The 26,245-nt window shown below is 44.2% G+C and overlaps 2 protein-coding genes and 1 long non-coding RNA gene across 10 annotated transcripts in view; 2 read left to right on the forward strand and 1 right to left on the reverse strand.

Moving 5' to 3' along the window:
- Nucleotides 1–439, forward strand: part of LOC149618097 (uncharacterized) — a 29,365-nt gene extending 28,926 nt beyond the window's left edge. For 6 of the 7 annotated variants that reach the window (XM_089855685.1, XM_089855690.1, XM_089855689.1 and 3 more), the window contains 2 exons: nt 49–208; nt 279–439. The gene's annotated coding sequence lies outside the window, so the exon portion shown is untranslated. Of the gene's footprint in view, nt 1–48; nt 218–278 lie in introns of all 7 variants that reach the window. The other variant, XM_089855691.1, reaches the window with a different exon arrangement.
- A 340-nt stretch (nt 440–779) lies between these two features.
- On the forward strand, nt 780–23,808 carry wge (BAH domain and coiled-coil containing protein winged eye). Of its 2 annotated transcripts, XM_089855670.1 has the most exons (26): nt 780–990; nt 7,337–7,855; nt 9,262–9,414; nt 9,766–9,921; nt 10,012–10,941; nt 11,109–12,317; nt 12,390–12,528; nt 12,598–12,656; nt 12,739–13,080; nt 13,230–13,333; nt 14,065–14,296; nt 14,377–14,834; nt 15,266–16,539; nt 16,690–16,996; nt 17,134–17,380; nt 17,521–17,682; nt 17,879–18,333; nt 18,447–18,521; nt 18,657–18,949; nt 19,032–19,107; nt 19,182–19,290; nt 19,365–19,748; nt 19,818–20,266; nt 20,835–21,305; nt 21,453–21,617; nt 21,705–23,808. In XM_089855670.1, the coding sequence occupies exons 2-26, from the start codon at nt 7,531–7,533 to the stop codon at nt 21,942–21,944; spliced, it is 8,814 nt and encodes a 2,937-aa protein (XP_089711796.1). In that variant the 5' UTR covers nt 780–990; nt 7,337–7,530; the 3' UTR covers nt 21,945–23,808. The 2 variants fall into 2 exon arrangements, with proteins under 2 accessions (XP_089711796.1, XP_089711797.1); XM_089855671.1 differs by lacking the exon at nt 18,447–18,521.
- Nucleotides 22,692–25,992, reverse strand: LOC149618105 (uncharacterized). The gene is made up of 2 exons (XR_016375523.1): nt 24,935–25,992; nt 22,692–24,865 (listed from the first exon to the last, which is right to left on the reverse strand). It is a non-coding gene; the product is annotated as an uncharacterized LOC149618105 (long non-coding RNA).
- Nucleotides 25,993–26,245: the final 253 nt, after the last annotated feature.

Genomic DNA, 26,245 nt, shown 5'->3' on the forward strand with positions numbered 1-26,245 from the left:
AATTAAGTAATTGTTTTACATTTAATTATCAATTTTTAATCATATCAGGTCGCTTGATGACTGTTTTTTGAGAAACGAAGCCACGGTCTGGTTTAAAATGACTTGAAAACACATAAAGGAAATATTTTAGCCAAGGCTTAGTGAAACCTTATGGTAATTTCTGCCTGAAGCTTCAACATTGAACAGTTTAGTGTCTTTCTGGACTTGGGTAAGATATGTAACAATGCGTTTAATATAATATTAATTAAGTAGAAGTTAATTTATATCTTTCTTTTTAGGTTTATGAGATTATTGGTTAATGTCAAGGTGTTTTATCTGTCTGTAACAGATTTCTAATCTGAACACAAGGGTTGTACTTGTACATTGAACTTGAATGCTTGATGCATTGCAGTCAAACAGAATGTTTTTTAATAAAAACTGATTTTATTATCTAATATAATTTTTTGGTTTATTATAATAATGTCAATTTATTATCAGCATTTAAATTTTTCAATTTACCGATGAATGCTGGTCAAGGATTGAAAAAAAGCGCGAAAAGTAAGTTCTGATCCTAAGCGCTACCTAGAATCTGGAAGCCAAGTAAGAAAATTTCTTCTTACAAGTTTGACACCCCTAGACCACCAATCGCGAGACTGATTCCGGTTTTACCGAGGGAACAGTCACTTCAAAAGATACGCCTAAAATTACGTAATCGGTGTATGGGGAGGATGAGGGAAAGTGACTTAGTATCGATGCCCTCACGGGAGGGGGGAGGGCCACCCCGATTCTAAACTGGGAGAGTTAACGGCGGCGGAGACGTTAGAACGCGTTTTCCCTCGCTCTTTGCTAGGCTCTCCGCGAATGTCGCGTTACGTATTCGATATAATCTGTGCCTAGGCTTAACGTGACGCAATTGCGTCTGTGGTTTGTGTGATTCGTGTTGGCGCGCCTGGCGTTTGAACGTCGGAGTTTCACCCAATATGGATTAATAGTTAGCAACAGATAATTAAGGTAAGTTAAGCGTTTCTAAGCGTTTGTGTGGTTAGTTAGGCTTAGCTAAATTTGGTTCGGGGAAAAGATGGCGGGCGGGCGGGCGGAGTGGTGTGGTGCGGCGGCCGTCAAAGAAGGGGGCGATTTGGCCGCCGACGCCAAGGAGGGCTGCCGTCCAAACTGTTCCCGCCCTAATTCTTCTTCTTGCTGAAGCCGAAGCCACAATCCCGCTTTTTATTTAGGCTTAATGCGCCAAGGGTTTTAGATTATTTTGCTCAAATGTATCTCCAATTTGGGTCTTAGGCATTGACTGACCCACCTTAGTCAATGTCATGCGAAAAATTCAATCGAATGACGTCATACTTGAATGGGTTCAATTGGTCTTACCCCCCGGGGGGTGCGATTGTCAAATGTCAATGGGTACTTAACCCTTATTTAAGTTGTCATTTGTGGTAAATGACTTAGTGACTTACAAACCTTAGTCCCCCCTCTTTGAATGGGATGACATGTACGCTGTCTATGAAGAACCCGCCGGTGACCCTACGCAGTTACCCCTTTTGGGGAAAGTACCCTCGATTCGCGAATTTTCTTGTCAAATCTGATTTAGTTTCTTGAACGGCAAATGATTTGTTACCCCAGTAGCTATATTTCGGGTTATTTGACAGAAATTGAACTTAAAAGGGGCTGTAATAGCTATATTTTGCAATCATTCTGAAATGGTTCTCTAATTTTAGTTTTTATCCCATAAAACGTTGAGAACAAGATTGAAATCTTTGAGATTGAGCTAGAAGTCTTTGAGATTGGGGTTATAGTCTTTGAGATTGAGCTAGCTAAAGACTTTGAGATTGAGCTAGCTAAAGACTTCGAGATTGGGTGCTGGAAGTCTTTGAGATTGGGGGCTAGAAATCTTTCAGATTGGGTGCTGGAAGTCTTTGAGATTGGGGGCTAGAAATCTTTCAGATTGGGTGCTAGAAATCTTTGAGATGGGGTTAGAAGTCTTTGAGATTGGGTGCTGGAAATCTTTGAGATTGGGTGCTGGAAATCTTTGAGATTGGGTGCTGGAAATCTTTGAGATTGGGTGCTGGAAATCTTTGAGATTGGGTGCTAGAAATCTTTGAGATTGGGTGCTAGAAATCTTTGAGATTGGTGCTAGAAATCTTTGAGATTGGTGCTAGAAATCTTTGAGATTGGGTGCAAGAAATGTTTGAGATTGGGTGCAAGAAATCTTTGAGAAAAGGGGCTAGAAATCATTGAGATTGGGTGCTTGAAATCTTTGAGAAAAGGGGCTAGTAATCTTTGAGAAAAGGGGCTAGTAATCTTTGAGAAAAGGGGCTAGTAATCTTTGAGAAAAGGGGCTAGTAATCTTTGAGATTGGGTGCAAGAAATCTTTGAGATTGGGTGCAAGAAATCTTTGAGATTGGGTGCAAGAAATCATTGAGATTGGGTGCTTGAAATCTTTGAGAAAAGGGGCTAGAAGTCTTTGAGAAAAGGGGCTAGAAATCATTGAGATTGGGTGCTTGAAATCTTTGAGAAAAGGGGCTAGAAGTCTTTGAGAAAAGGGGCTAGAAGTCTTTGAGAAAAGGGGCTAGAAGTCTTTGAGAAAAGGGGCTAGAAATCTTTGAGATTGGGTGCAAGAAATCTTTGAGATTGGGTGCAAGAAATCTTTGAGATTGGGTGCAAGAAATCTTTGAGAAAAGGGGCTAGAAATCATTGAGATTGGGTGCTTGAAATCTTTGAGAAAAGGGGCTAGAAGTCTTTGAGAAAAGGGGCTAGAAGTCTTTGAGAAAAGGGGCTAGAAGTCTTTGAGAAAAGGGGCTAGAAGTCTTTGAGAAAAGGGGCTAGAAGTCTTTGAGAAAAGGGGCTAGAAGTCTTTGAGAAAGGGGCTAGAAGTCTTTGAGAAAAGGGGCAAGAAATCTTTCAGCTTAATTAAGAGTTAGGTACCTTTGAGTAGTGGACAATTCCATCTACGTATTGCCCTGTACGCGTTTCACCTTATATCTTTTAAATTTGCGTATAGTTACCTGACCTTTCAAAGTGTCTCAATATATAGAGACCATCATCCTTTATCCCCTGGAGGCCGGGGGGAATACCTCTTTGGTATCGTTATACCACTGGTATAAGAGAACAATTGAAACGTTGATTATCACTCAATTGGGACGGGGGATGCTTTTGGGAAACAAATACATTTGCTTGACATATCGCTCCTTGAAAGCGATTTCCCTTGGAATTGTGTAAATCCTGCAGTCTTGTATCCTATACGACAATTACACTATAGTTTTGTATAATAATAATTCACGGGAAATGAATTCAATTATGAGAGGTCTAGAATGAATGCCAGACCCTGCACTTAAGGTCAGGGTTCATAAGGAACCTGGGAATTAAACCTCTATGAGGTAGTTTGTAGAACGTCAGAAATTGGTTTTCCTCTGCCCCCTGGTCAAGCCTAAAATAAGAGAAGTCGTGGACAAGTAAAAGATTTCTTTATAAGTGCATGTCAAAGGTCGAAGCCTGCACGCGTCTAGATGGACATGCCGGGAATAGCCCTTGAAAGTCGGCTATGATTTTTAACCCTTAAATTTAATTTCATATGAACCCTGAAGTCTTAATTAGTTAGGAAATCATTATCTTAATTCATTTTACAGAAGAAACAATAGCTAACTTCGTCCACTATCCCTTTAAGATACAAATACACCTTCTTAAAGAGATAGTAGTCTATAAATCAGTCCTTCATTTGCGAAAATAGATAATAGTGTGCGCAATACAAGTGTTGCCAGTGCAATTCAACCATACTGAAAATCTTGTAGAATTCTTTCTGAGTCGATTCAGTTATGTGATTATCGTTCAGTTTCAAACTTGAAGACTTTAATCTGAAGATATTAATGGACATGTCCCATAGTCTAAATTATCAATCGGGGGTTCTGCTACTATCCCTTTAAGATACAAAACGCCTTTTTAAAGGGAAAGTAGCCCTTAAATCGATTACTAACTTTTGAATTAAAACAAATATAATTTCGAATAGATATAGACGTATCCACACCATAATTAGAATAAATATCTTTACTGAAAAACAAATTATAGTAATTCCACTGGGATATGGACGGACACGCGTTAAGGCACCTTTTGGTCACGTGGTCGTCGGTAAAGGGGGGGGGGAAGGGGGATTTCTTTTAATTACACCGTGTTAATCACTGTACTCTTGTCCAGCGTGATATTATACGCTAAGCTTGGTTCTTATACTCTTATAGCTCGCGTGGTTTTTCTCGAAAATGGGCGGAGTTATTACCTAGGGTCGGAATTAACGAAAAGTTGTTACTAAAGCGTGGTCGGGAGGGAGGGAGGCAACACACACTTGGTTCCTATCCCTTCGAAATGCTTGCCGGGAACACCCAACCAAAAAAAAAAGATTAAACAAAAATATCCCCTGGGGGTTTTGGGGGGGGGGGTTGATTGCTGTCTGGTAGAGAGACTGCGGTGGTGCTGGTGCTGGTGGAACGGGTTTCCTTTCTTCCTAGCAGCTATAAGATATATATATAACGCGTTCGTGACTCTGCGCCGAGGACCGGTTGAACAAGTGGCCGCAGCAACGTTTTTAATTCCTCAACATTCGCTAATGTAAGCCTTACAAATACAACTCCCCCCACCCCCTGGTCTCCTTCCCCCCAGGGATAGTATGCTTAAACTTAACGCCACTTGGGAAGTTTGGAGTTTTGGACTATATAAGTGAATTGGTTCTTCAAAGGTGACTTTCACTATACTCGATATTGGGAAAATCAGGGTTCATACAAACCTTGAAAAGACAGGGAAAAATCAGGGAAATGAATAGTTGACAAAAACCTCAGGGAAAATTCAGGAAATCAGGGAAATTTGCATCAAACAGGGGCCGAGTAATTAGACAAAATGTTTGTAAACATACCCTCCATAGGAATAGCATTATGCCCAACTTTGCAGGCTCGTAACTCTGGTTCTACTAGAGATACGGGGATGTCCTTTGAGTATGTTATAGCCCTATTTGCCCCCCATCCAACCATACTAAAAACGTAGGGCTACGACAAACAGGGGCCGAGTAATTAAGCGAAATGTTCAAAAACATGCCATAGGAATAGCATCACACCCAACTTTGGAGGCTCATAACTCAGGTTCTACTCGAGATACGGGGATGCCCTTTGAGTATGTTATAGTCCAATTTGTCCCCCATCCAACTATACTAAAAACTTAGGGCTAGGACAAACAGGAGCCGAGTAATTAAGGAAAATGTTCGTCAGATTATGGTATCGTCTCACTTATTGTTATTATGTTACTTATGATTTTTGACGCTGAACTTTGGAGGCCCGTAACTCTTGTTCTACTAGAGATACGGGGATCTCCTTTGGATGTGTTATAGTCCTCTTTGCTCCCCATACAAGGATACTTTAAACTTGAGGCTACCTCAATATCGTCGTCAACTTATGTTAGCGTCTCACTTATTGATATTATGTTACTTTTGATTTTTGAAAATATACTTTGGAGGCTCGTAACTCTTGTTCTATTAGAGCTACGCGGATGTCCAGTGAGTATGTTATAGTCCAAATTGTCCCCCATCCAACCATACTATAAACTTAGGGCTACGACAAACAGGGGCCGAGTAATTAAGCAAAACGTAAAGAAACAACCCCCTCCATAAGAATAGCATTACACCCAACTTTGGAGGCTCATAACTCTGGTTCTATTAGAGATACGGGGATGTCCTTTGATTGTGTAATAGTCATATTTAACATTTAAGTTACATTTAACATTTTCAAATTCTCAAAATTCAGTTGATTTCCCATAGAACCATCCACGCATCCAACTGACTTGATCTGCCCTTTAATTACCATGCAGGCTCCCTTTTTAGCTTAATTACAAACACCCTGTATAATGAGGGGTGGGTCAGTTGGCTATCTTATGTCTACTTTAGATCATCTATGTCCTTTGACACGCGGCATTTCTGCATGGCTAATGACAGAGTCTTTTCTCTACACTAAGGCAAGGCGCGTGTAGTCACGTGTATACTGGATGCTTATTTCAAGTCGAGAGTTGATTCCGTGCAGTGGTTCTATTTTAGGACGACTTACTCGCTCGCTTAGAACGCCTTTGGATCATTTTAACTCCTAAACGGTTTCACCACAAAGTATAATAAAGAGCTAGGCTTTGGCCTAATCTTGGATTAGTCTTTATATAATACTTGAAATAAGCTCCGCTGGACACACACACAGTGAACACCGCGCCTTAAAAGTGTCCCTGATATGACCGCGTATTTCGCGGTTGGTCAGCGTACGGTATTTTGAAGGGACTATATAGTACTGGTCAAGGATACCTTGTCCGAATATGCTTTTGTAAATAACTATTTCATGGGGGGAAAAACCGTCCGTCGTTCTAAGGCACTCAAACACTATTTACTGTTATACTAATCAAATATGATGATTCGTGAGGAATAAATCAGGAATTTTTAGTTTTCAGTCCAAGCCGCTAAAGGACTATACTATTTGTATTCATCGTTATCTTGGTTATATAGGGTATTTAGCCAAAGGAGAGCCTTATGTTTCGGTGTAGATCCAAGTCGCGGAAGGACTATGTTAGCTATAGAACGTTGCGTAACTTATGGTGTTTAGTCTCCGTACTAAGTCACTGAAGGACTATGTTTGTAGAACGTTGTGTTACTTAGGGGTTTTAGTCTCCGTACTAAGTCGCTCAAGGACTATGTTAGTAAAACGTTGTGTAACTTAGGGTGTTTAGTCTTCGCTCTAAGTCGCTCAAGGACTATATAGAAGTAGCTGTAAAATATAAAACGTAATATTAAAATTATTATCGTAAATTTTCCTTAAAATTTCCCCCAGAAAATTCACCCAAAAATCACGTCATTCTCGGTCGGTTAAGCCGCGATAAATTTAATTTAATTAAGTTAAATTCAAAGCTGAAATAAACATAATCTCCCTCCCAAAAGGTCAGCCTGAATAATTGTCTCATTTTACAAAGGTCATGCAGTCAGTAAAAGGCGATAAACATCTTACGACATCAAGTTAGCCTTCCCTTGGGTCAACCTATTTGAAAATGGTGTATTATAAAGTCAAGCCCCCACTTCAGTTATAGATCAGCAGCTCGCGTGATTAGGCCTAGCTGGGTGCAACAGGGGGAAACAATTTCGTTTTTACGTCAAGGAATTGCGCAATATTCCTTTTCCCCTCCTACCAATGGGAAATAACCCGCGCACGCCTAAACCCACACGCTCATATTCAAATGTCAAACACGGGTAGTCCAGCTAGGCGGTGCGCACTCGCCTCTCGCGCTACATATGGAGGTCAAAGTTCAATCGTACTTTTAATTCCATTCTATATTATTATTATATTTACAGAAGTGAAAAATTCAGTTGGCATTTCACTGGCACTTTAACAAGCCATCTCCGAGGTCAATTAGGGTTATTAGGTGATGGTCAGCCGTTTTTTAAATATGAAGGAGGAATCGGCATCCCGGTCTGACCCCGGAATCTTAAAAAAAATACCCGATTAATTCGAAGTTAAAGAAAGAAAAAAAAGATCGAATTTCTCTATGGATGGGTACGGAGATCGACAGAGGTTGTTGGCGGCCAGAGCGGCAGCCGCCGCGCACGCCGCTGCCGCTTACCCGGGTATCGATCCGGCTTCGGCCGTCGCGGCCCATGCCGCTCATCTGAGAGCCGCCGTGGCTGCCGCTGCCGCCGCCTACCCAGATGCCAACTCCCGGGGAAGTTCGTCGGACGGTGCCGGGAGCGCCTCGTCGACGACGGCCGTCTCCAGTTGTAGTTCCTCGGTGACTCCCTCCGCCGTCTCGGAGGCCTCGTTTCTGCCGCACCGATTCTCACCCGCCGCCGCCGCACTTTCCATCGGAACCGCCGGTAAGTTTCTCTCCACTTTTTTTTAAAAGCCACATCGGGGAGGGGATTTTGTAGACTGTACAAGGCGCTAAAAGACTATACCTAGGCCGGAATTTAGTTATCCCTTTTTAAAGAGGGGAATTTTGTAGACTGTACAAGGGGCTAATAGACTATATCTAGGCCGGAAATTAGTTCTGCCTTTTTTAAAGGGGGAATTTTGTAGTCTGTACAAGGCGCTAACAGACTATTGGGGAATTTTGTAGACTGTACAAGGGGCTAATAGACTATATCTAGGCCGGAAATTAGTTCTGCCTTTTTTAAAGGGGGAATTTTGTAGTCTGTACAAGGCGCTAACAGACTATTGGGGAATTTTGTAGACTGTACAAGGCGTTAAAAGACTATACTTAGGCCGGAATTTAGTTCTGCCTTTTTTTATAGTGAATTTTGTAGACTGTACAAGGGGCCAGGAATACATAGATTTACTACTTACTAAATCTATGTATTCCTGAAGGGGCTAATAGACTATTGGGGAATTTTGTAGACTGTACAAGGAGCTAATAGACTATACATAGTCCGGAATTTAGTTCTCCCTTATTAAAAGAGGGCATTTTGTAGACTGAACAAGGCGCTAATAGACTATGGGGGAATTTTGTAGACTGTACAAGGAGCTAATAGACTATACCTAGTCCGAAATTTTGTTCTACCTATTTTAAACAGTGAATTTTGTAGACTTAACAAGGGGTTAATAGACTATACATAGTCCGGAATTTATTTCTTCCTTTTTTGAAGGGGGAATTTTGTAGACTGTACAAGGTGCTAATAGACTATACCTAGTCCGAAATTTTGTTTTGTCTTTTTTAAAGAGGAAATTTTGTAGACTGTACAAGGAGCTAATAGACTATACCTAGCCCGCAATATAGTTCTGTCTTTTTTAAAGAGGGAAATGTGTAGGTTGAACAAGGCGCTAAAAGACTATATAATCGCCCGAAATTCAGTTCTATTCTGATCTGGGTTCGACCGCGTGTCTTAAGAAATGTATAGTGAAGAGACCTTTGACTTATTGCCCTTGAAATTTTGATATTAAAGTGTCGGTGAAATGTTTTTGGTATGAGAATTAGGGTGGTCCTTTTTGTTATTCAATGTTTTTGCCAAAAAATCTCGGGAAGTATTTTTGGCTGTGGTGCCAATTTCTTTGTGCGAAGTCGCTCGATAGAAACTAGGCCTAGTTTCGTTAAAAATAGTATTTCATACCCCCCCCCCACCAATTCCCCCTTTCAACCGGCCCATAATATTAAGGGGCTGGCGTGTGGACTTGATCTTAAACGCGTCTATGTCCAAAATTTCTCAGTCTTAGAATTGAGGAACTCTTCTTGTTGTTTTGATGGACGATGGTGGTCATTCTGATTGTTGTTTTTGTAATTGTTTAGCGGCGGCGGCTGCCGCGGCGGGATTGCCATTTTTGAACAGTCTCTTCGGGGGCTCCATCCCCCCTCCGCCACCCCCAACCTCCCCCTTCCGTTCGGCCCACGCCCCCCTATTGACCATGAGACCATTTTGGCCACCGACACCGCCCCCAGACAGTAAGTAACCATTCTTTAATTACTTTTTTGAGTCCATTTTTCATATTCCATTGTTTAATGTTCAGTTAGGGGATTAAAAATGTTTGGTCAAAGAGGTCAGGTAATATTTATAGGTTTATCCGATCAAACTAAGGCTAAGGGTTGTTTTAGAATAAATTAGTGGTTAAGAGTTAAACTTAATTGGCAAGATTAAGAATTGATAAACATAACGCGTTAACATTGATTGATAGCTATCTTTTGTTTGCCTAAACATCATAAGATTAAATGAAATGAAATGAAAGAAATTCGTCATTTAAATTTAAAGGAATAGTTTTATATATTTCAAATTGGGGTTTTGTTTCGTGTCCTTAGCGTATTCACGATGTGGTGGGGCTTACTTGCCCTTACTGTCGTCACCTTTGGTAGGCGGGGGTTCATCGGGGGATTATTCCCCCTTGCAGATGTCCAGTAGAATCAGCCCCGCTAGCAACAACTCTTACGGTACTCCCCTATTTGATCCCCATAAAGGTAAGACGCCGCCATTCCTCCCCTTCCTTCCTTCATGGGGTTGTTGACTTCACACCAAACCCAACCCAACCCCTTTTGGTGTCTTTATAGACGTCCCCTACTTACCGGGGACTTTACGGTTGGGTGGGGCCTCACCCCTGGGCGGTTTGCATTCATTGGCGCAACATTCGCCAACCTCGCCTTCACCATTTTTACATCACCATCATCACCCGTCGTTGTACTTGCCCACGCCAAAGGGGTACGAATTTGGTTCGCCGCATCCGGTCGCGAACACCTGCAATCAAATGACGGAGTCGAGTACACCGTCGCCGCGTCTTAAGAGGGAATCGATGCACGGAGCCACGACACCCAATAATAACGAGGATGACAAGGGCCTCGGAGGACAACGCCTGGACCATCAAACCGTCAGCGGCAATGAGGAACAACGAGGCCCCAAGGCGGGTCCTCCTCTGAAAAGTATCTCAAAACGGAAGCTCGAAGAATGCCAAACCACGCTGACCAAGACGACGCCGGATGAATTAACTTCAAAGGAGAAAAAACCCGTTATTGTCGACCGGTCATCTCATTGGTCATACCCAGTGCAAGTACGAGCCTCCGGCGGTCCCACCAACAATCGTTCCAAGAAACTCTCTCTCAATTCTCCAACGGAAGCGGCAACCGGTTCGAATTCCAAGTGTTGCAATTGCGATTCGAGAAGTGGCGGCGAAGGTTCCGTTAAAGTCGAGGAACGCGAGTTGGTGACTACTTCCGGCGGTTCAAACAATACCAGTGCCATCCGGGAAGACGCGTCGAGTGCTAGTATCAACGCCGATTTGTTGACTCCCCTAACGATTGAGACGGAGGATGATTCTTCGACCGCCGTGGTTGCCCCCGAGGATATTGTCCTTGTCAGACCCAAAATGGAATTGGTCTCCCCCGATTTGAAGACACCAACGGTTCTGGCTGTCTCTTCACCCAACACACAGACGACGACGGAAACAACAACAACAACGGACGACCCTTCTTCCAGTCAACCTACGGGTAAGTCTCTAAAATTTGTTCATAGTTTTGTGGTTGGTACGCGTACTTCGAGTTAGGCCCATGAATAGGTGTAGAATATCGAAATTAGAGAGTTAGTTTCTTAGAAACAAAGTAGTTACCTTGTCTCGGATTAGATTGTACTATAAGTGGCCATGTTTTACCTCCAGAACCCTCGACTAGTCCCAAAACGGCAAAAAAAGTATCCTTGACATCGCCTTACCAACCCGTCACCACATCGTCTCCCCCCACCGCCGTGACGACCTCGGTTACGTCGTCAGTTAGTACCTGTACTCCGTCGCCCGCAACCTGGTCCCATCCAACCAAGGATACTGCGACGACAAATGCCCCCCAAGTTAGCGGCGTTACCACTAACGAGAAGAAGGCGGAAGTGAAAGTGACCCCTCACATCGGCGCTACGCCATTACCATTCGTGAAATCTTACAAAGCGCGTCCCACCAATCTTCCCGCCAGCAAAAAGTTGGCCATCGTCTCCTCCGAGACTCCCGTTCATAATAAAACTAACAGTGGCGCTAATGAGGCCGTTAATTTGACACTTTCGAAAACCTCCGCGGAATCCAGTGCCCCCATCTTCAGGTCAACAACGTCCAATTGGACGAAAGACGGTACAGTCTGCCCTACTATCACCCAAGCAGAAAACCACGGACCCAAAGTGGTAGGCGCCGAATTATCCGCTCCCAAAGTGACGCTGGATTGCAAAAACCCCAAAATGGGCAACGTAAGACCGTCTCCAAAGTCCCATCAACGACTACCCAAAGTTATCGCGGTTGAAGATTGTCAAGCGGTGGCCATTAATTTGTCCTCCAAGAAGTCGTCGACAACGAACTCTGAAACTTTGGAATCTTTAACAGCGGTGTCGTCTTGCGCGACTTTACAAGCTCTCTCGCGTCTAGTTAACACTCAAAGCTTGACCAATCAGACGACGGAAGTTGTCTCTACTTCGTGGAACTATCGCGGAGTTCAAAAGGTCAAACCCAGTTCCATGGTTAGCAGTATTCAGTCGGAAAACATAAACAATCAGGGAAAGTGTCGGGCCAATAAAGCCCCACCATCTTCTTTGACGGTCACCAGTTTGTCGCGGACCATGACGACGAGTCGCGCTTCCTCGCGGTGCGCCACCACACCGGAAACGCCGCGACTAAAGGCGGCGGGAACCCCGTTACCGCAATCGAACAAATTACCCAAAACGGTGGTGCCCATACCCCGGGAATCCGTTGGTAACGCGGCCGTCCTTTCCATGCGCGAAACGGTCTCTTCAACGACGCTCTCGGTCACTTCCAGCGTCATTCCCACCTCGGGAACTTCCTCGATCCCGGTTGGAATTGCCGTCGCCCAACTACGACAAGATTCCTCCAATAGTAAGTCAATTATTTTAATACATTGGGGGTCAAGTCGTCCCTTAAGTGACCAATGACCTTCCCCTTTATTAGTCACGGTTAAGCGTACTTTACCGGGCGCTGATAACAGTCGCGTGTCCACGGCGGCAGCCAGCGCCCTTCTCAATGCCACTGCTAACAATACCACGGTGGGAACGAATAGACCAATCTCAATAGAAAAAACGGACATGGGGTAATTGACCAATAAAGATTCTGCCGCCTTAAATCCTCGGTTTCTCACGGTTTAGTTGTTTTATTTTAGCGATGGCGACAAGAGCGCGTCTCATTCGACAACCGAAACCAATATTCTAGTCAGCCAAGGTTAGATCAACTATCCTAACTACCATTATTTTATAAAGGGGGGATTATCATCCGGGATATCTTTGTTCGTCTATTTCTGTAGTTCATTGCACCAATTCGGCGGTGAACTCGTCGCAGCAGCAGCAACAACAGGCGCAACAATTGCCGGTGACGCGCTGGGAATCGGCGGCCGAATCACTGGTGAGGACGTCTCTTTCGGGTGGTGGCAACGCGTCGTGGTTAGCGCCGGCTCCCGTCCAGGTGGCTTCGGCACCCGTAGTGACGTGGGTGGGACCTGCACCCTTTGGTAACCCCGCCCCGACACCAGCGGCCCCAACAGCCAACTTGAACGCCTTGGAGGCTTCCCATCTACAACCTGGAGGATTCCAGTTGGCCCGGGACCCCATCAGTGGACAGATGTTTCTACTTCCCGCTAACAATATCGGTAAGTCACTCTCGTTTACTTTCTTAAAGTTGAAAGGTCAAAGATAGGGATTAATAATATTGTTTGGACATCACGTGACGTCACAATGCCAGTCGACATTATCTTCATTTTTGGTTATTTGGGGGTTGTTTCTCTTTGAATATTTACAGAAATAGTTGACCGTTCAAACATATGGTCAACATTCGGTAGCCAACCGACGGTTCAACAGATCGTGACGCAACCGACGGCCTTCCATCAACAAATCATTCAACAGGTAATGTTCTTATCTTTCATTTAACCCATCCACTCGATGATGGAGGGTCATTAAGCGACCACCAACTTTGGTTGGCGTTCCCGAACTCTTCTTTAAATAAGATCCATACATCTCGTGTCCGTCTTTCACTTATGTCATATCATATTCTCTGATTTCTATCCTAATATTTAGTCCCTGTCGCATCTCTGTCACTTTGTTAAGTCATCATGGATAAAAACAAACAAGTTGTTTCTTTTTGCAATTACTTTTAAACATAATGGTTGCCAAGAAAACGCTTCAGGCTATACATATCCCTTATAATTTTTATTTGATGTCCCTTATTAAGACTGAGGTTTTGTGGCAACCCTTTGGTGTAACGAAAGGTCCTTGTGTCGTTGTCTTCCTTAAGAAGGAAGTCGCGTAGCGAGGGTCCTTTGGTCACGCCTATGGTCACTCGGGTTGGGTTGGGGACGCGCTTGATTTCGTTTAAGTAGCGTTGGTTGGGTATTTGTTAGCGATTGGGTGTGCGCTAAGTGTCGCGATTTCTTTCATTTCTCTATCGATCAGTCGATGTCCAAGGATGATCATCAGGCCCAAACCAATCAGGTATTGATTGACCCCTTACGGGTAAATTCGTTCGTATTAGTCCGTTATCCTTCCCGTAGAATTCATTAGCTACACCATAACGCGCTGCCATATCCCGCCTTCCTTGTCTTAAGATCAATTGAGAATAAGGGGGGTGTAATGAATAGGTGACCAATGGGACGAAAACGGAGGTGAAAACGTGTACCACGCCGCAACAAAAGAAGCCCACTTTCTTTCCGGCACAAGCGGGTGGTCAGGGTCATCATTTGGAAGCCTCCGCGCGCGAGACTAAGGAGGTTAAGGTGGTAGGTGCCGGCGGTCTTAACGCTACTGTTCAAAGCACGGTCGCCGGGATCACGGTACAGTCAAATCAACCATTCACATTCCCTGGATTCGCCGGTAAGTTAAGGACTCGGTACCCCAAGGGGATCGTTGTTAGGGCGGTTGTTGAAAGGGACGGTGGGTTTATTCTTATTCAGCGACAAACGGAGTTCCGGCGACGCTTTCGTACTTTTACGAGGCGCCGACCATTTTGCATTTGACTCAAACTCAGGCGACAACCGCGGCCTTGCAACCCAATGCCATACCGGCGCCAATCTTGCAAGGAAACGCTTTGCGCGTTCAAGCCACGGCGGGAATTCAAATCACCAATATTCAACAAGGTCATCATCAACAACAACAACCGCATCATAACCCTCTTGCCATAACTCATCAATTACAAACGTCGGAATTGCCCCAACAATGCGCGGAATCCTACAAAAGGTCACAAGCCACTTCGCCCCTCAATGCCTTCTCACCCTTAACGACATCCGTAGAGACGCGTCCCGGTGTCCTCAACACCGCTACTGTCTCGAGTCTAACGCGAGAGAGCGCCGATGAGGATGACGATGACACTGAGGACAGTGATAGCGAAGCCATGTCCGCGAGACTTCCAAAGGTCAGTTACCTAAGGTCTTTTCCTTTTGGGGTTTTGGGTACTTATCGTCGTGGGGTTTTGGGTACTTATCGTCATGGGGGTTTTGGGTACTTATCGTCGTGGGGGTTTAGGGTACTTATCGTCGTGGGGTTTTGGGTACTTATCGTCGTGGGGTTTTGGGTACTTATCGTCGTGGGGTTTTGGGTACTTATCGTCGTGGGGTTTTGGGTACTTATCGTCGTGGGGTTTTGGGTACTTATCGTCGTGGGGTTTTGGGTACTTATCGTCGTGGGGTTTTGGGTACTTATCGTCGTGGGGTTTTGGGTACTTATCGTCGTGGGGTTTTGGGTACTTATCGTCATGGGATTTTGGGTACTTATCGTCATGGGGTTTTGGGTATTTTTTGTCTTTGGGTTTAAGGGGTGTCATCATCATTATGATTACACTTTCAGCGTAACAGCGTGGGCGTGACCATGGCCATACAAGTCGACATGGACGCCAGCGGAACTGACGATGATAATGACAACGACGAAGGTTCGTCTTCATCGCCTCACTGCCTGGGTAAAGTTTTGGTCCAATTGCGCGACTCGGCCAACCAGACGGACACTCTCTACTCGGACAGCGCCAAAGAAGATACGCGAGATCCATTCGACCAACCGGAAGTTCTTCGTCAAACGGAAACCGGTACCTATAACCCACTTCCTCTTTCGGAGAAACCGCGCGATTCCCTGACATTCACCGGACTTAAAAGCAACGTCACAACGCCAGTGCAAACGGACGAGTGCAATTCTAATTGTAACGGAATTTCAAAATCGCGATACGACGAGTCTTTGTCTCAATTCGATTCGGGTTCGGGCATCGCCACCGCGTCTTCCGAAACAATTCCGGTGAATGTTGTCAATTCCAAGGATGATGTAGTTGTTGACGAAACTCAACCGGGTCACGTGACAAATTGGCAGGCGTCGGTGAATAACGCGCTTCCGGTTGTCGACGTGGCGGGGACATTGTCAAACGTGCCAAATGACGAGGAATCCTTAGCGGAGGAAGGTTCGACGGCCTTGCATATCGAGGAGGAGGGCGTGGTGGTTGATTCCTCTTCGAACCCGCCCTTGTTGCCCACCAAGAGCGACATGGTCATGGACTTTATCGACCATCACGGACTGGATCTCTTAGTGGACAGCATCGAAGAGTTTGCCTCGCGCGAGGAAGTCCGCGCCGCCAAGAACGAGGACGAAGATGAGACTAAGATGGTCGTTAGCGCGCCGCGTGCGAGTGACGTCACGCGTACATCGCCACCCGAAGCGGTATCCTCCTCACCACCGGCAAATAATTACGTCTGTGATATAATCGACCCGAATTACACGGATGGGTTGGGCATCTTGTGCGCCTTGGCTGAACAACGTTTCCTCGAGGAACACAAGAATATGAACTGTCCACCGCAAACGTCATCCCCACCGGCCCCGACGCCGCTATCCAAGCTCGAGACTTCGCCCCAACAGAGTGAGGAGGGAAGCCTTGACGCGCCGCTTAATAAGAGTCGCGTTAAGAGCGTCGAGTCTAGGGAGGTGACCGGCAAAGCGTCATTGTCGGTCTTACCGTCTTTGACGTCGGAGGACTCTATGGACCCATCCGAGGTCGAAATGAGGTTCAAATTGGCGGAATTACGCAAGAAATACAAGGAAAAGCAACGACAACTGGCGAAACTCAAACCCAAGAAGGACAAAGAGTAAGTGCATGACCACGTTTATTTTCCTTATTCTTCGCGAACCAGGAAAAGATGTCCTTAAGATAGAGATAGGCGTAGTTTTAGCGTCCCTTTATGGTAGCTCTTGCTGAATAAGATTATTGAGGGTCTGGTTGTTGGTTTGTTGTTCAGGGACGAAACTCAGGGCGGCAAGAAAGAGCAAAGTAGTTCTAAATCGCGTAAGAACCGTTTGTCCATCTTTACGTCCAAGTTCGGTATGAGTTTCCCGTACGTGCAATTACCGGGAAACAACGAGAGCGAGTGCAACCCGTTAGAGTCTTCCAGCGTTACTGGCAGCCCTGCCAAGAAAAAGCGCAAAACCACCAGCGCCGATAAGCTCGACAACATTTTAAGTAATACTAAAAGCGCTTCTCATTCCACCAAGAGCGAAATCACCATTGGCAGCGCTTCCACCAAGAAAAATTCAACTTCCAAAAAGGTAAGGACATTCTTTTCGTCTCTAACTCGTTTTGTCATTGCAATGGGCGCGCTCGGAAGGGGATCGGTGACAGTGTATGTCTCGGATTAGTAGTTGCGCGTATCAGGCACTTTGCTAAGGAACTTGACCTTCTTTAGAACGCGGGTTGGTCGTCTAGAATCAAATCCGAGTCGGTTTCTTCGTCAACGGCTACTTGCAAGTCATCCTTCGAACAACACAAAAGGAGCAACGCCTTCGGTAAATCCCATAAGAACGCGCTGACCACGAGTAATGTCAATAATAACGGAGCTGCTTCCAAAGTCTCGGATTTCGCCAATACCACCGTCAAACCGCAGTCCATCGTCTCGCCCAGAACGTCCAGTGACAGCGAAGGAGAAAGATTATGTAAGTCTTTACGTAAATTTGCCTTTTTTGTCGCGCTTGCGTACTTGCGTAACTTTTGCGCGAATTTTTCCGCGTTTGAGGTAGCGTATTCCGCCGCGGGAAAGAAAGCGTTAAAATTGACGCCAATTTGACGTTTTTAGTTGTACAGTTTTGGACGAACCAGAGAGCGGAAAAATTGGCGGCGGCGGCGGCAGCCAATAGCGCGAAATCTCGTAGCGGCGGCGATAGTAGTAGTGCGAACGAGTCCTCGGGCAAAGAAAGCAGCCCCTCTTGTAGCTCAACCAATAAGAAATCGGAAACAAGTAGGATATATCATTTTTATTGGTCAATTTTTGGTTTCTTTGAAATTCTTCGTTCTTGCTTTGTTGATTTTGTCGCCAATTAGTCCAATAACTAACACTTGACCAGACTTGACCTAAAGTACATCCGTTTTTATTGTCGGTTGGGGCCGCTCGCGTCTAATTACGAATTGTCCTCCTTCTACTTCCGGTTCTTTAGTTCAAGGCCGACGCGCTTACGCCGAAGCCGAGACCTCAGAGTCGGAGGAATTACCCCCGAGACTTAAGAAACCCAAAATGACCCTGAGTGAAAGTAAACCTTTGCCGGCTCCGCAAAAATCAGTTGGGGAATCGGGAGACGCGTGCGTCGAAACGCGTAAAGAGAAAAGGGTCAAAGTTGAATCCCAGGAGGATGAAGATGCTGACAAAAGCAAATCGAAAAGTTCTTGGTGCAAAAGATCCAGTGGCGGTGGTCCAATGAAAGGTCAAGGGGGTGGCGGTGGGGATTCGACCTGGAATAGGAGACGCAGCGAACGCATCTTCTTGCACGACGCCGGCGTGGTCTTGCCCTCCACTTTCGTCCTAGTTGACGAACAGTCCAACGGTTCCATCAGTCGAGGCGACATTCTGATTGAACCGGCCAAAACCCCCAGTGCCCAAGCGATACACCACAAGGTAAGGGACCATTTCTAATTACTTAAACTCTTTCGACGGAAATAAAACCCAACCCAATGTCCTCCATTATTATTTATTTATCTATTATTGGGTTTAATTTTTGTCCATTGAAGATGAAACGCGCGGATTCCTTACTTCCGTCGTCTGCTTGCTCCAAAAAACATTTAAATAAGGAACTTTTACGAAAAGTTAGTCCCACACCTTATTATTATTTACTTCTTCCTTCGCTTTGTGTTTGAAATCGTTTTGGGGGGGCGTTACTTCCGGGGAAGGGTTGGGGACCCCCGACGGAATGGGAAGTGATTGAGAGTTTGTACTTGTAGAGGGAAAGGTTGGTCCCCGATGAGTTGTTCTTGGCCTTGAGGCAATGTCGTCTCAGTAGCGAAGGCGGGGAAGCCAAAGCCATAACGGCCACTAGGACGTCAACCAATTCGGAAGAGTCCAATTTTAGCGAGGGTGATCTACCACTTAGTCTTTTGGCGCAAAAGAACGCGGCCGCCTTGCTACCATCGTGCATTTTAAGTCCGGATCAACTCCTGGATTCGCAAAGAGTCATTACGCGCGATGAAGACCTTTATTACGCGGGATACATCAAAGCCATTCAAGCCCCTGACGTGTAAGTACTCCTCTTATCTTATCTTATCTTATCTTTCACTGGGCGTAAGATCACGGACATAAACTGACCATAAAACTGTTAGATACGGGATTGTCCTTGATGGTGAACGCGGCAACAAACCCCATATATTTTCGCGAGAGGAAATGTTGTCCGAGGCTGTAAGTAAACCGGAAATTGATTGTGAAGAGTTTTTCGTTTAATTGAATCGCGTCTCCGTCATGACTTATTTTAGTTTGTGGAAGTGAAACCGTTTCACACGTCACAGATCCCAATTGGTAGTCGAGTCTGCGCTTATTGGAGTCAACAATATCGGCACTTGTACCCCGGAACTGTCGCTAAACGTCAGTTACCACAACCATTTCCGTTTTCACTATAAATGGTTGTTTTAACTATGTTTATTCTTGGGTAATTGCAGCGACCAGTTCCAAACATATCCCCGATAAAGGCATGGTCTTTGTCGAGTTTGATGACGGAGATTCGGGAAGAATTCCGTTGGAAGACATACGAATTCTTCCCAGAGAGTTACCAGCGACGCAAGGTCAGTCCCCGGTCGTTGATAGCGTTCAGCCAGGCGATGATACGGGGACAAAAGATACGCGGGACGGCAGTCCAGCCACCTTGATGGTGGTCAATGATGGCGACAAGAAGAACTCCCAGGAGGTGGACGCGACAGTCGCGACGAACGTAGTCGTTCCCGTTCCAACAACAAAGACAATTACTGACTCGGAAACGGAGAAACTGAACAAGACTAAACTTAAAAAGAACAAAAAGCTCTCGGGATCCAAGTCCACTGATAAAAGTAAAGTCCATCTTTTGGACTTTGAGGAATTACGTTGACCAACCAGGTACTTGAATATTTTTATTTTAGAATCGTCGAAGAAGTCTTGGGAATGCGACTGTTCCCCCACTTGGAACGGTGGTTCGGATTCGTCCTCAATCATTCCCTTGTCGTTCTTGAAGAACAAAACGCTCCTGAAGAAAAAGTCCAAGAAGAACAAGAATATCCTGTCCTTGTCCTCCAAGAATAAAGTGGCTCGTTCTAGCGGAAGCGGCAAACGTTCTTCGGATAATAACAGTTCTTCATTATGCGCCACCAACGACGAGAGTTCCAATTCGAATTCGGGTTCGTTGTCCTCGAGTACCAAGGTCAAGAAGAAGAAGAAACGCAAGACGGACCGCAAACATCGACATCACAAGAGGAAACATCATTGTCATCATCATCATAAAAAACATAAACACGATAAAAACAGAAGCGCCACTACTTCAACAACGCAAAGCACCATCGCGGGACAGACTCATACCATCATTCCTCAACAAGTAAGTACTTTATTCTTGCCTATTTGTCTATGTCGGAGACCTTCTTGGGGTCAGATAGTCTATGGGTCGTCTTGCCTATCACGGCGACCTTCTTGGGGTCAGATAGTCTTTGGGTCGTCTTGCCTATGTTGGAGACCTTTTTGGGGACAGATAGTCTTTGGGTCGTCTTGCCTATCACGGCGACCTTCTCGGGGTCAGATAGTCTATGGGTCGTCTTGCCTATCATGGCGACCTTCTTGGGGTCAGATAGTCTTTGGGTCGTCTTGCCTATCACGGCGACCTTCTTGGGGTCAGATAGTCTTTGGGTCGTCTTGCCTATCTCGGAGACCTTCTTGGGGTCAGATAGTCTATGGGTCGTCTTGCCTATCACGGCGACCTTCTTGGGGTCAGATAGTCTTTGGGTCGTCTTGCCTATCACGGCGACCTTCTTGGGGTCAGATAGTCTTTGGGTCGTCTTGCCTATCACGGCGACCTTTTTGGGGTTACCCAGCCTATCTCGGCGGCCGTCTTGGTGGGATCAATATGTCACTGGACATTGCCATCGTAGTTACACTTGAAATTCCTTTAGCTTTCATCAAATAGTGATAATACTTCGTCGTCGAGTGTACCTGGCGAGAAAATCATCGTATCTGTTCCCGTTTTACCACCGCCGAATTCACCCTTGGCCACAACATCCTGCTCCGACGTCACTGCAATGGCCTCGCCCGAAAGGAAATCCGAATTGACGGTCAAGATCAAAACGGCCGCTGTTAGTAAAGGCGAATCATCGGTCAAGGAAGAGGTGGCCCATTCCAAGAGTGAAAGCGAAACCCTGGCGCCCCTTAAGGTCAAAGAAACAAAGCCACCCAAGGAAGCGAAGGTCGGTAAGAAGAAGAAGAAGGAACGTCAAAATTCGGTGGAGAAAAGCAAGATCGCGGCCTTCTTGCCCGCCAGACAACTTTGGAAGTGGTCCGGCAAGAGCTCGCGCAAGTACAAGACCAAGGGAAAAGGAAAGAAGGAATACTACAAGGAAATCACCAGAGGAAAGGAAATCATAAAGGTAATTGTAATCTTTTAACTCTAGAACGCGGACAAAGTCACTCTTAAGGACAGTTCACGCCCTTTTGCAATTATATTGTTGAGTTGGAGATGTGTGTTGTCGAGTTTCTTCCTATAACAGTTGGTGTTGTGGCGGTTGTCATTTCAGGTTGGCGATTGCGCGGTCTTTTTATCGACTGGTCGTCCTCACCTTCCTTATGTCGGTCGCATCGAGACAATGTGGGAATCGTGGGGCGGAAACATGGTCGTCAAAGTCGTCTGGTTCTATCATCCCGAGGAAACCAAAGGAGGCAAGAAAATCGCCCATCCTAAGGTATGACGCACACTTTCTTAAATCCTCCATACTCTATGCCGTGGTATTTGGCGACGATCATTAAGTCCGATGACGTCATACTAACAGGGGGCTCTGTACGAATCCTCGCACGTTGACGAGAACGATGTCCAGACCATTTCGCACAAGTGCCAAGTCATCAGTTGGCAAGAATACCAGAAATGGAAAGCGACCCCCAATCAAAAGAGTTCCATTGACGCTGAAGGAGGACGCTATGACGCCCTCGTTGACAGCGAAGATGTCTATTACTTGGCCGGAACTTACGACCCCTTGGCCAAAGTCTTGACCATCGCCCCTGGTGTCTCTTGAACACTCAAACACCTGCCCCCCCCCTTGTCCCCCGTCCCCCAATAAACACTGAAACCCCCCACCCGTTTCCCGCCCCGCCCCCAACAAACAAACAACTATACAAGGTACTGTACATTTTTTGCTTACTATTGCCATATATATATATATTTGGGATCGGATCGGATTGGATGTGACGTCATAATTCGCTCCCTTCCCCCCTTCCTCCCCCCGTGTTGGTTTCAAATAAGCAATGACTTTGAATGACCTTTGAAAGATTCGGGTGGTGCAATGGCAATAATTGGTTTAGAAGTGACTTTGAACGATAGAATCTCTATGGGAAGGAATTTTATGCAATATTTATTTCCCCATTGGTCAGTAAGTTAAGCTTCCATGCGTGGTCAATGGTTTGTAGCTAGGTGACGTCACTTTAAAGTGTCGTCTGCAAGAAACCTTTTTGGAATATTAAATATTCTTCAAGCGAAATGAAACGAAAGTTGTAGCCTACAGAAGAAGCATAGATGACGCCACTTTAAAGCGTCGTCTGCTAGTAAGAAACATAGATGACGCCACTTTAAAGCGTCGTCTGCTAGTAAGAAACATAGATGACGCCATTTTAAAGCGTCGTCTGCTAGAAACCTTTCGGAATATTAAATATTCTTTTGGCTAAATGAAAGTTAGAATGAATAGTGTATGGATTATAGCCTAGGGATGGCGCCATTTTTTAAAAGCGTCGTCTGCTAGCTATAGTTTACCTTTCGGAATCGTGTTAATATAACGGGAAATCTTTTTAATTATTTGTTCAGCACAAAGTTTACAAACAAAACATAAATGTTAAATATAGATAAAAAACAAAACGAAAATCGTCTTATTTTTGTGTGTACCGTATTTTAACATAAAAAATCTCTTAAAAAAAAAACAAAAAAAGCTAATTAGCTGGCAAATTAATAATGCGTTAATTAATAGCTACCTATTAATATTGTACAGAAACAACCTTTCATAGCTGTATTTTTCAAAAACAAATATATATTACGCGTTACATCTCTTAAATGATCCCGGCTTAGCGCTTCTTTATAATAGTTGTTAGCGGCCAAGGCCCAAAGGTGCCGGTACTACGGTCTTTTACGCCGTTTATTTCGTTTTGAAACGAAGACGGTTATCGGCAGTTCATCACTTAAAACGGAACCCCGTGTTTAAAACAAATATATCCCGAAAAGTTTGTAAATATTGAATCGTTTGTTTGTTTGTTAAGAATTGTGTAAAAAAAAAATAATGAGCGACGTGTGAAACTTGGGATGGACTATTTAAGGGCTAGAACTATTATTTTTGTACCGATGTTTTGTACCATGGAGAGATTTTCAAAACATTTGTAAATACGGGAAAAAAAAGTTTTGACGAAAATGTTCGGAATGACAAATTATATATGGGGGAGCTGAAAATCAAGTTAATTAATCCACTTAAACGGGTTAATCAACGAAGTTATATATTAATGGTTGCCAGGGTATCATGTTTATTTTTTTTTTTTTTTTTGTTATTGTTGGGGCTGTAGCCAAAGTTAGGCGGAGCAAAAACCGGTTTTTAAAACGAGAGACAGCGAAGGACGAATCAAATCATTTTTTTTTCTGTTGTTGTTGTTGTTTTGGGTTCGAAGACTTGCTTAATTTTACATATCATATTCGTGGACGTGGTGTAACAACGTTTTTTCATCTCTTTTTCGAGCAAGCCTATTAATATTACAATCCATAGAAAATATTGCGCGCGTATTTTCACCCGCATATCAAAAATATACGCCGCCATTCACACGCAGACTCACACCAGCTTTGTTATGTTTGTAACATGTAGATTATTAAAAAAAAAAAAAAAAACGAAAGATTCATTGAAAACTGTCTATTTGATTGCTATTTCTATTTGCCAAGGCCTCATTGACGCTAAGCCTAAAAAAGATCTTTCAGAATGCCTGTGTTGGAAGATTTTTGATAATTGGCGGGGAACCAGCGTTGCCAGATAAAAATTACCAAATTATCGTACCAAAGCCAAAAAATTATCGATTTTCAACCAAAATTATCGTACGCTCTGAGCGCCTCCAAAAAAATAGCGGTAAAACCAATGCGCGTGTACCGATTCACCTTGTATTTACACTTAAATCAGTACAAGGGTACGGAGGGAGGGAGATAAATAACGTCTCCAAGCGTTTCTCACATCCAGCCTTTGGCCTTAAGTGTATTATTACTATGGGATGAACATGTATCCTCCTATTTCGCCTTTTCTACACCTAGCGAGACTTTTGTACCCTGATTAGTTCAATTTCCCGCTAAATTCAAAATTATAGTACAATTATCGTACGCCTAAGCCGAATTATCGAATTTAGCGTACTATATAGTACAGCGTCAAAATTATCGTATGCTTCAACATATTTATTAACTCCATGCCGTCAGTTGTGAAACACTCTTCTATTATCCTTTTTGCCGATGACGCCAAGCTTTATCGTCGTATCCGTAACTCCACTGATCAAACCTTGCTCCAACTAGCGATCTATCTCGATGCACTGGTTCACTAAATTCAAAACTCTCCATTTAGGTCGCCGTAATCCTCTTTTCGATTACTCTATTAATGTTAAAACTTTAGCCACGACCTCTTGTGAAAGAGACTTAGGAGTATTTATTGACCCCTTCTCAAACATTCCGTTTGGGACCACGACGCCGTTCGGGCCATCCTCACGACCTGGTGGACCAAAAACGAAGCCTGGAGACGCACCCACCCCGACTCATCCATACCGCATTTTCTGGACCGATAGGTCTCAAGGCCTCCGTTCCCCGCTGCCACCACAAACGGTGTAACATTTGCGCATATATTGTTTAACATATTAACTTCTACTGCGCTCCCCCACTTTTAGGGAGCCGCCCTGATTCAAAAGGGCGTACCATTGTACGGCAAACAATTTAAACCTGTAAACCTGTAGCGTATTAGGAGTCTGACAGGCATAATCCGCCGTAACTTAAATTTTAGCTCCATACCCCTTATTAAAACGCTCTACAGTTCATTAGTCCTTCCGCAACCTTGATTTGGCCCCTCATTATTTTTCACCCCCTATTCCAATACAAGAACCCGTGGTCACTCACAGAAATTAACTAAACCACGGGTCCTAGGATCCTCACTGTTTTTTAGTTTTTTCTTTTTTAATCTTATTGACAAACTTATTATTGTACCATTTTATTTACTTATCTTTATTATTTTTTTTCTACATATACATGGTCTTCCTTAATCTCATGTTGTTATTTTGTGCCCTACTTTGTACTTATTGCTCTTCATTACTTTTTTTTTTTTTTTTTTTTGCTCCAACGAAGTTGCCGAGCTAGGGCTTGTATAGCCTTACAGCTCCAAATGTAGGATAGATAATGTCAGAATTCAAATGCCCAAAAATTTCTTAACTCCAGTTTTAAAATGAGTTATTGATGTCTGGGAGACTAGGTCATTAGGGAGGGAGTTCCAAATGGGAATGGTTCGACGGAAGAAAGAGTGTCTCAGAGGGCCCTTGCGGGAAGGGGGAAGGAATAGCTTTCTATTATTTCCGCGCGTTTGATGTAAGTGGGGAACTGAGGTGAAGTAACGCTGGGTCGATTTACTTGTGTGTTAATGTTTTCTTATTTGTACATTTACGTTTAATTTTCTTTTCTCCTTGACAATTTGTAACTGTGTACGGTGCCCATTTACACGTCACATTGTTGACTTTGTGGGCAGGGCTCTACATAAGGCACTAGTCAAGGCATTTGACTACAAAAAAAATGCCTTGACTACTAAAATAAATCGAAATCTGGGGGTTCACTAGTCAACTTGACTAGTAAAAAAAATGTCCCAAATATTCGTAAATCATGCGTCTCACTAGTCAGCGACTACTAAAAAAAATTGGGATTGGGGGACTCACTAGTCAGGCTGACCACTAAAAAAAATATCCTTATGTAGAGCCCTGTTTGTGGGCAATCATTCATTCAATAAATAAATAAAACTCTTAAAATTATCGCATTGTTATTTGTACTATATAATTATAGTACGTCTGGCAACGCTGCAGGGAACTGCATCAAACTGTAAGTACTAAGAAACTGAACTGATGAAACTTTTTCTCGAACAGCAGGCTGGGAAATAAGGATATTTTTTAAACTAGTCCTTTGGACCAGTGACCCCCTAGTGTCTGAAATCATTTACTGGTCTCCGGACTGGTCCCAGCCTTTGCTCTCCAATAGATTTGCAATTAATAAACTGGTCCCGAGGACCAGTAACCCCCACTTCTTGAATTAAAAAACTAGTCCAAGCAATTAATAAACTGGTTT

Source organism: Phalangium opilio, unplaced genomic scaffold (assembly GCF_054372755.1).
Source record: "Phalangium opilio isolate 3A_F unplaced genomic scaffold, DU_Popi_V2 ptg000209l_1, whole genome shotgun sequence".
Lineage (NCBI taxonomy): Eukaryota > Metazoa > Arthropoda > Arachnida > Opiliones > Phalangiidae > Phalangium > Phalangium opilio.

Bases quoted from the DNA above. Each gene is read 5' to 3' on its own strand.
- wge (XM_089855670.1), top strand. From the start codon at position 7,531: ATGGATGGGTACGGAGATCGACAGAGGTTGTTGGCGGCCAGAGCGGCA. The intron at 17,381-17,520 runs GTAAGTCTTTAC...TGACGTTTTTAG, and splicing joins CAGCGAAGGAGAAAGATTAT to TTGTACAGTTTTGGACGAAC. The intron at 19,749-19,817 runs GTAAAGTCCATC...TTTTTATTTTAG, and splicing joins ATCCAAGTCCACTGATAAAA to AATCGTCGAAGAAGTCTTGG.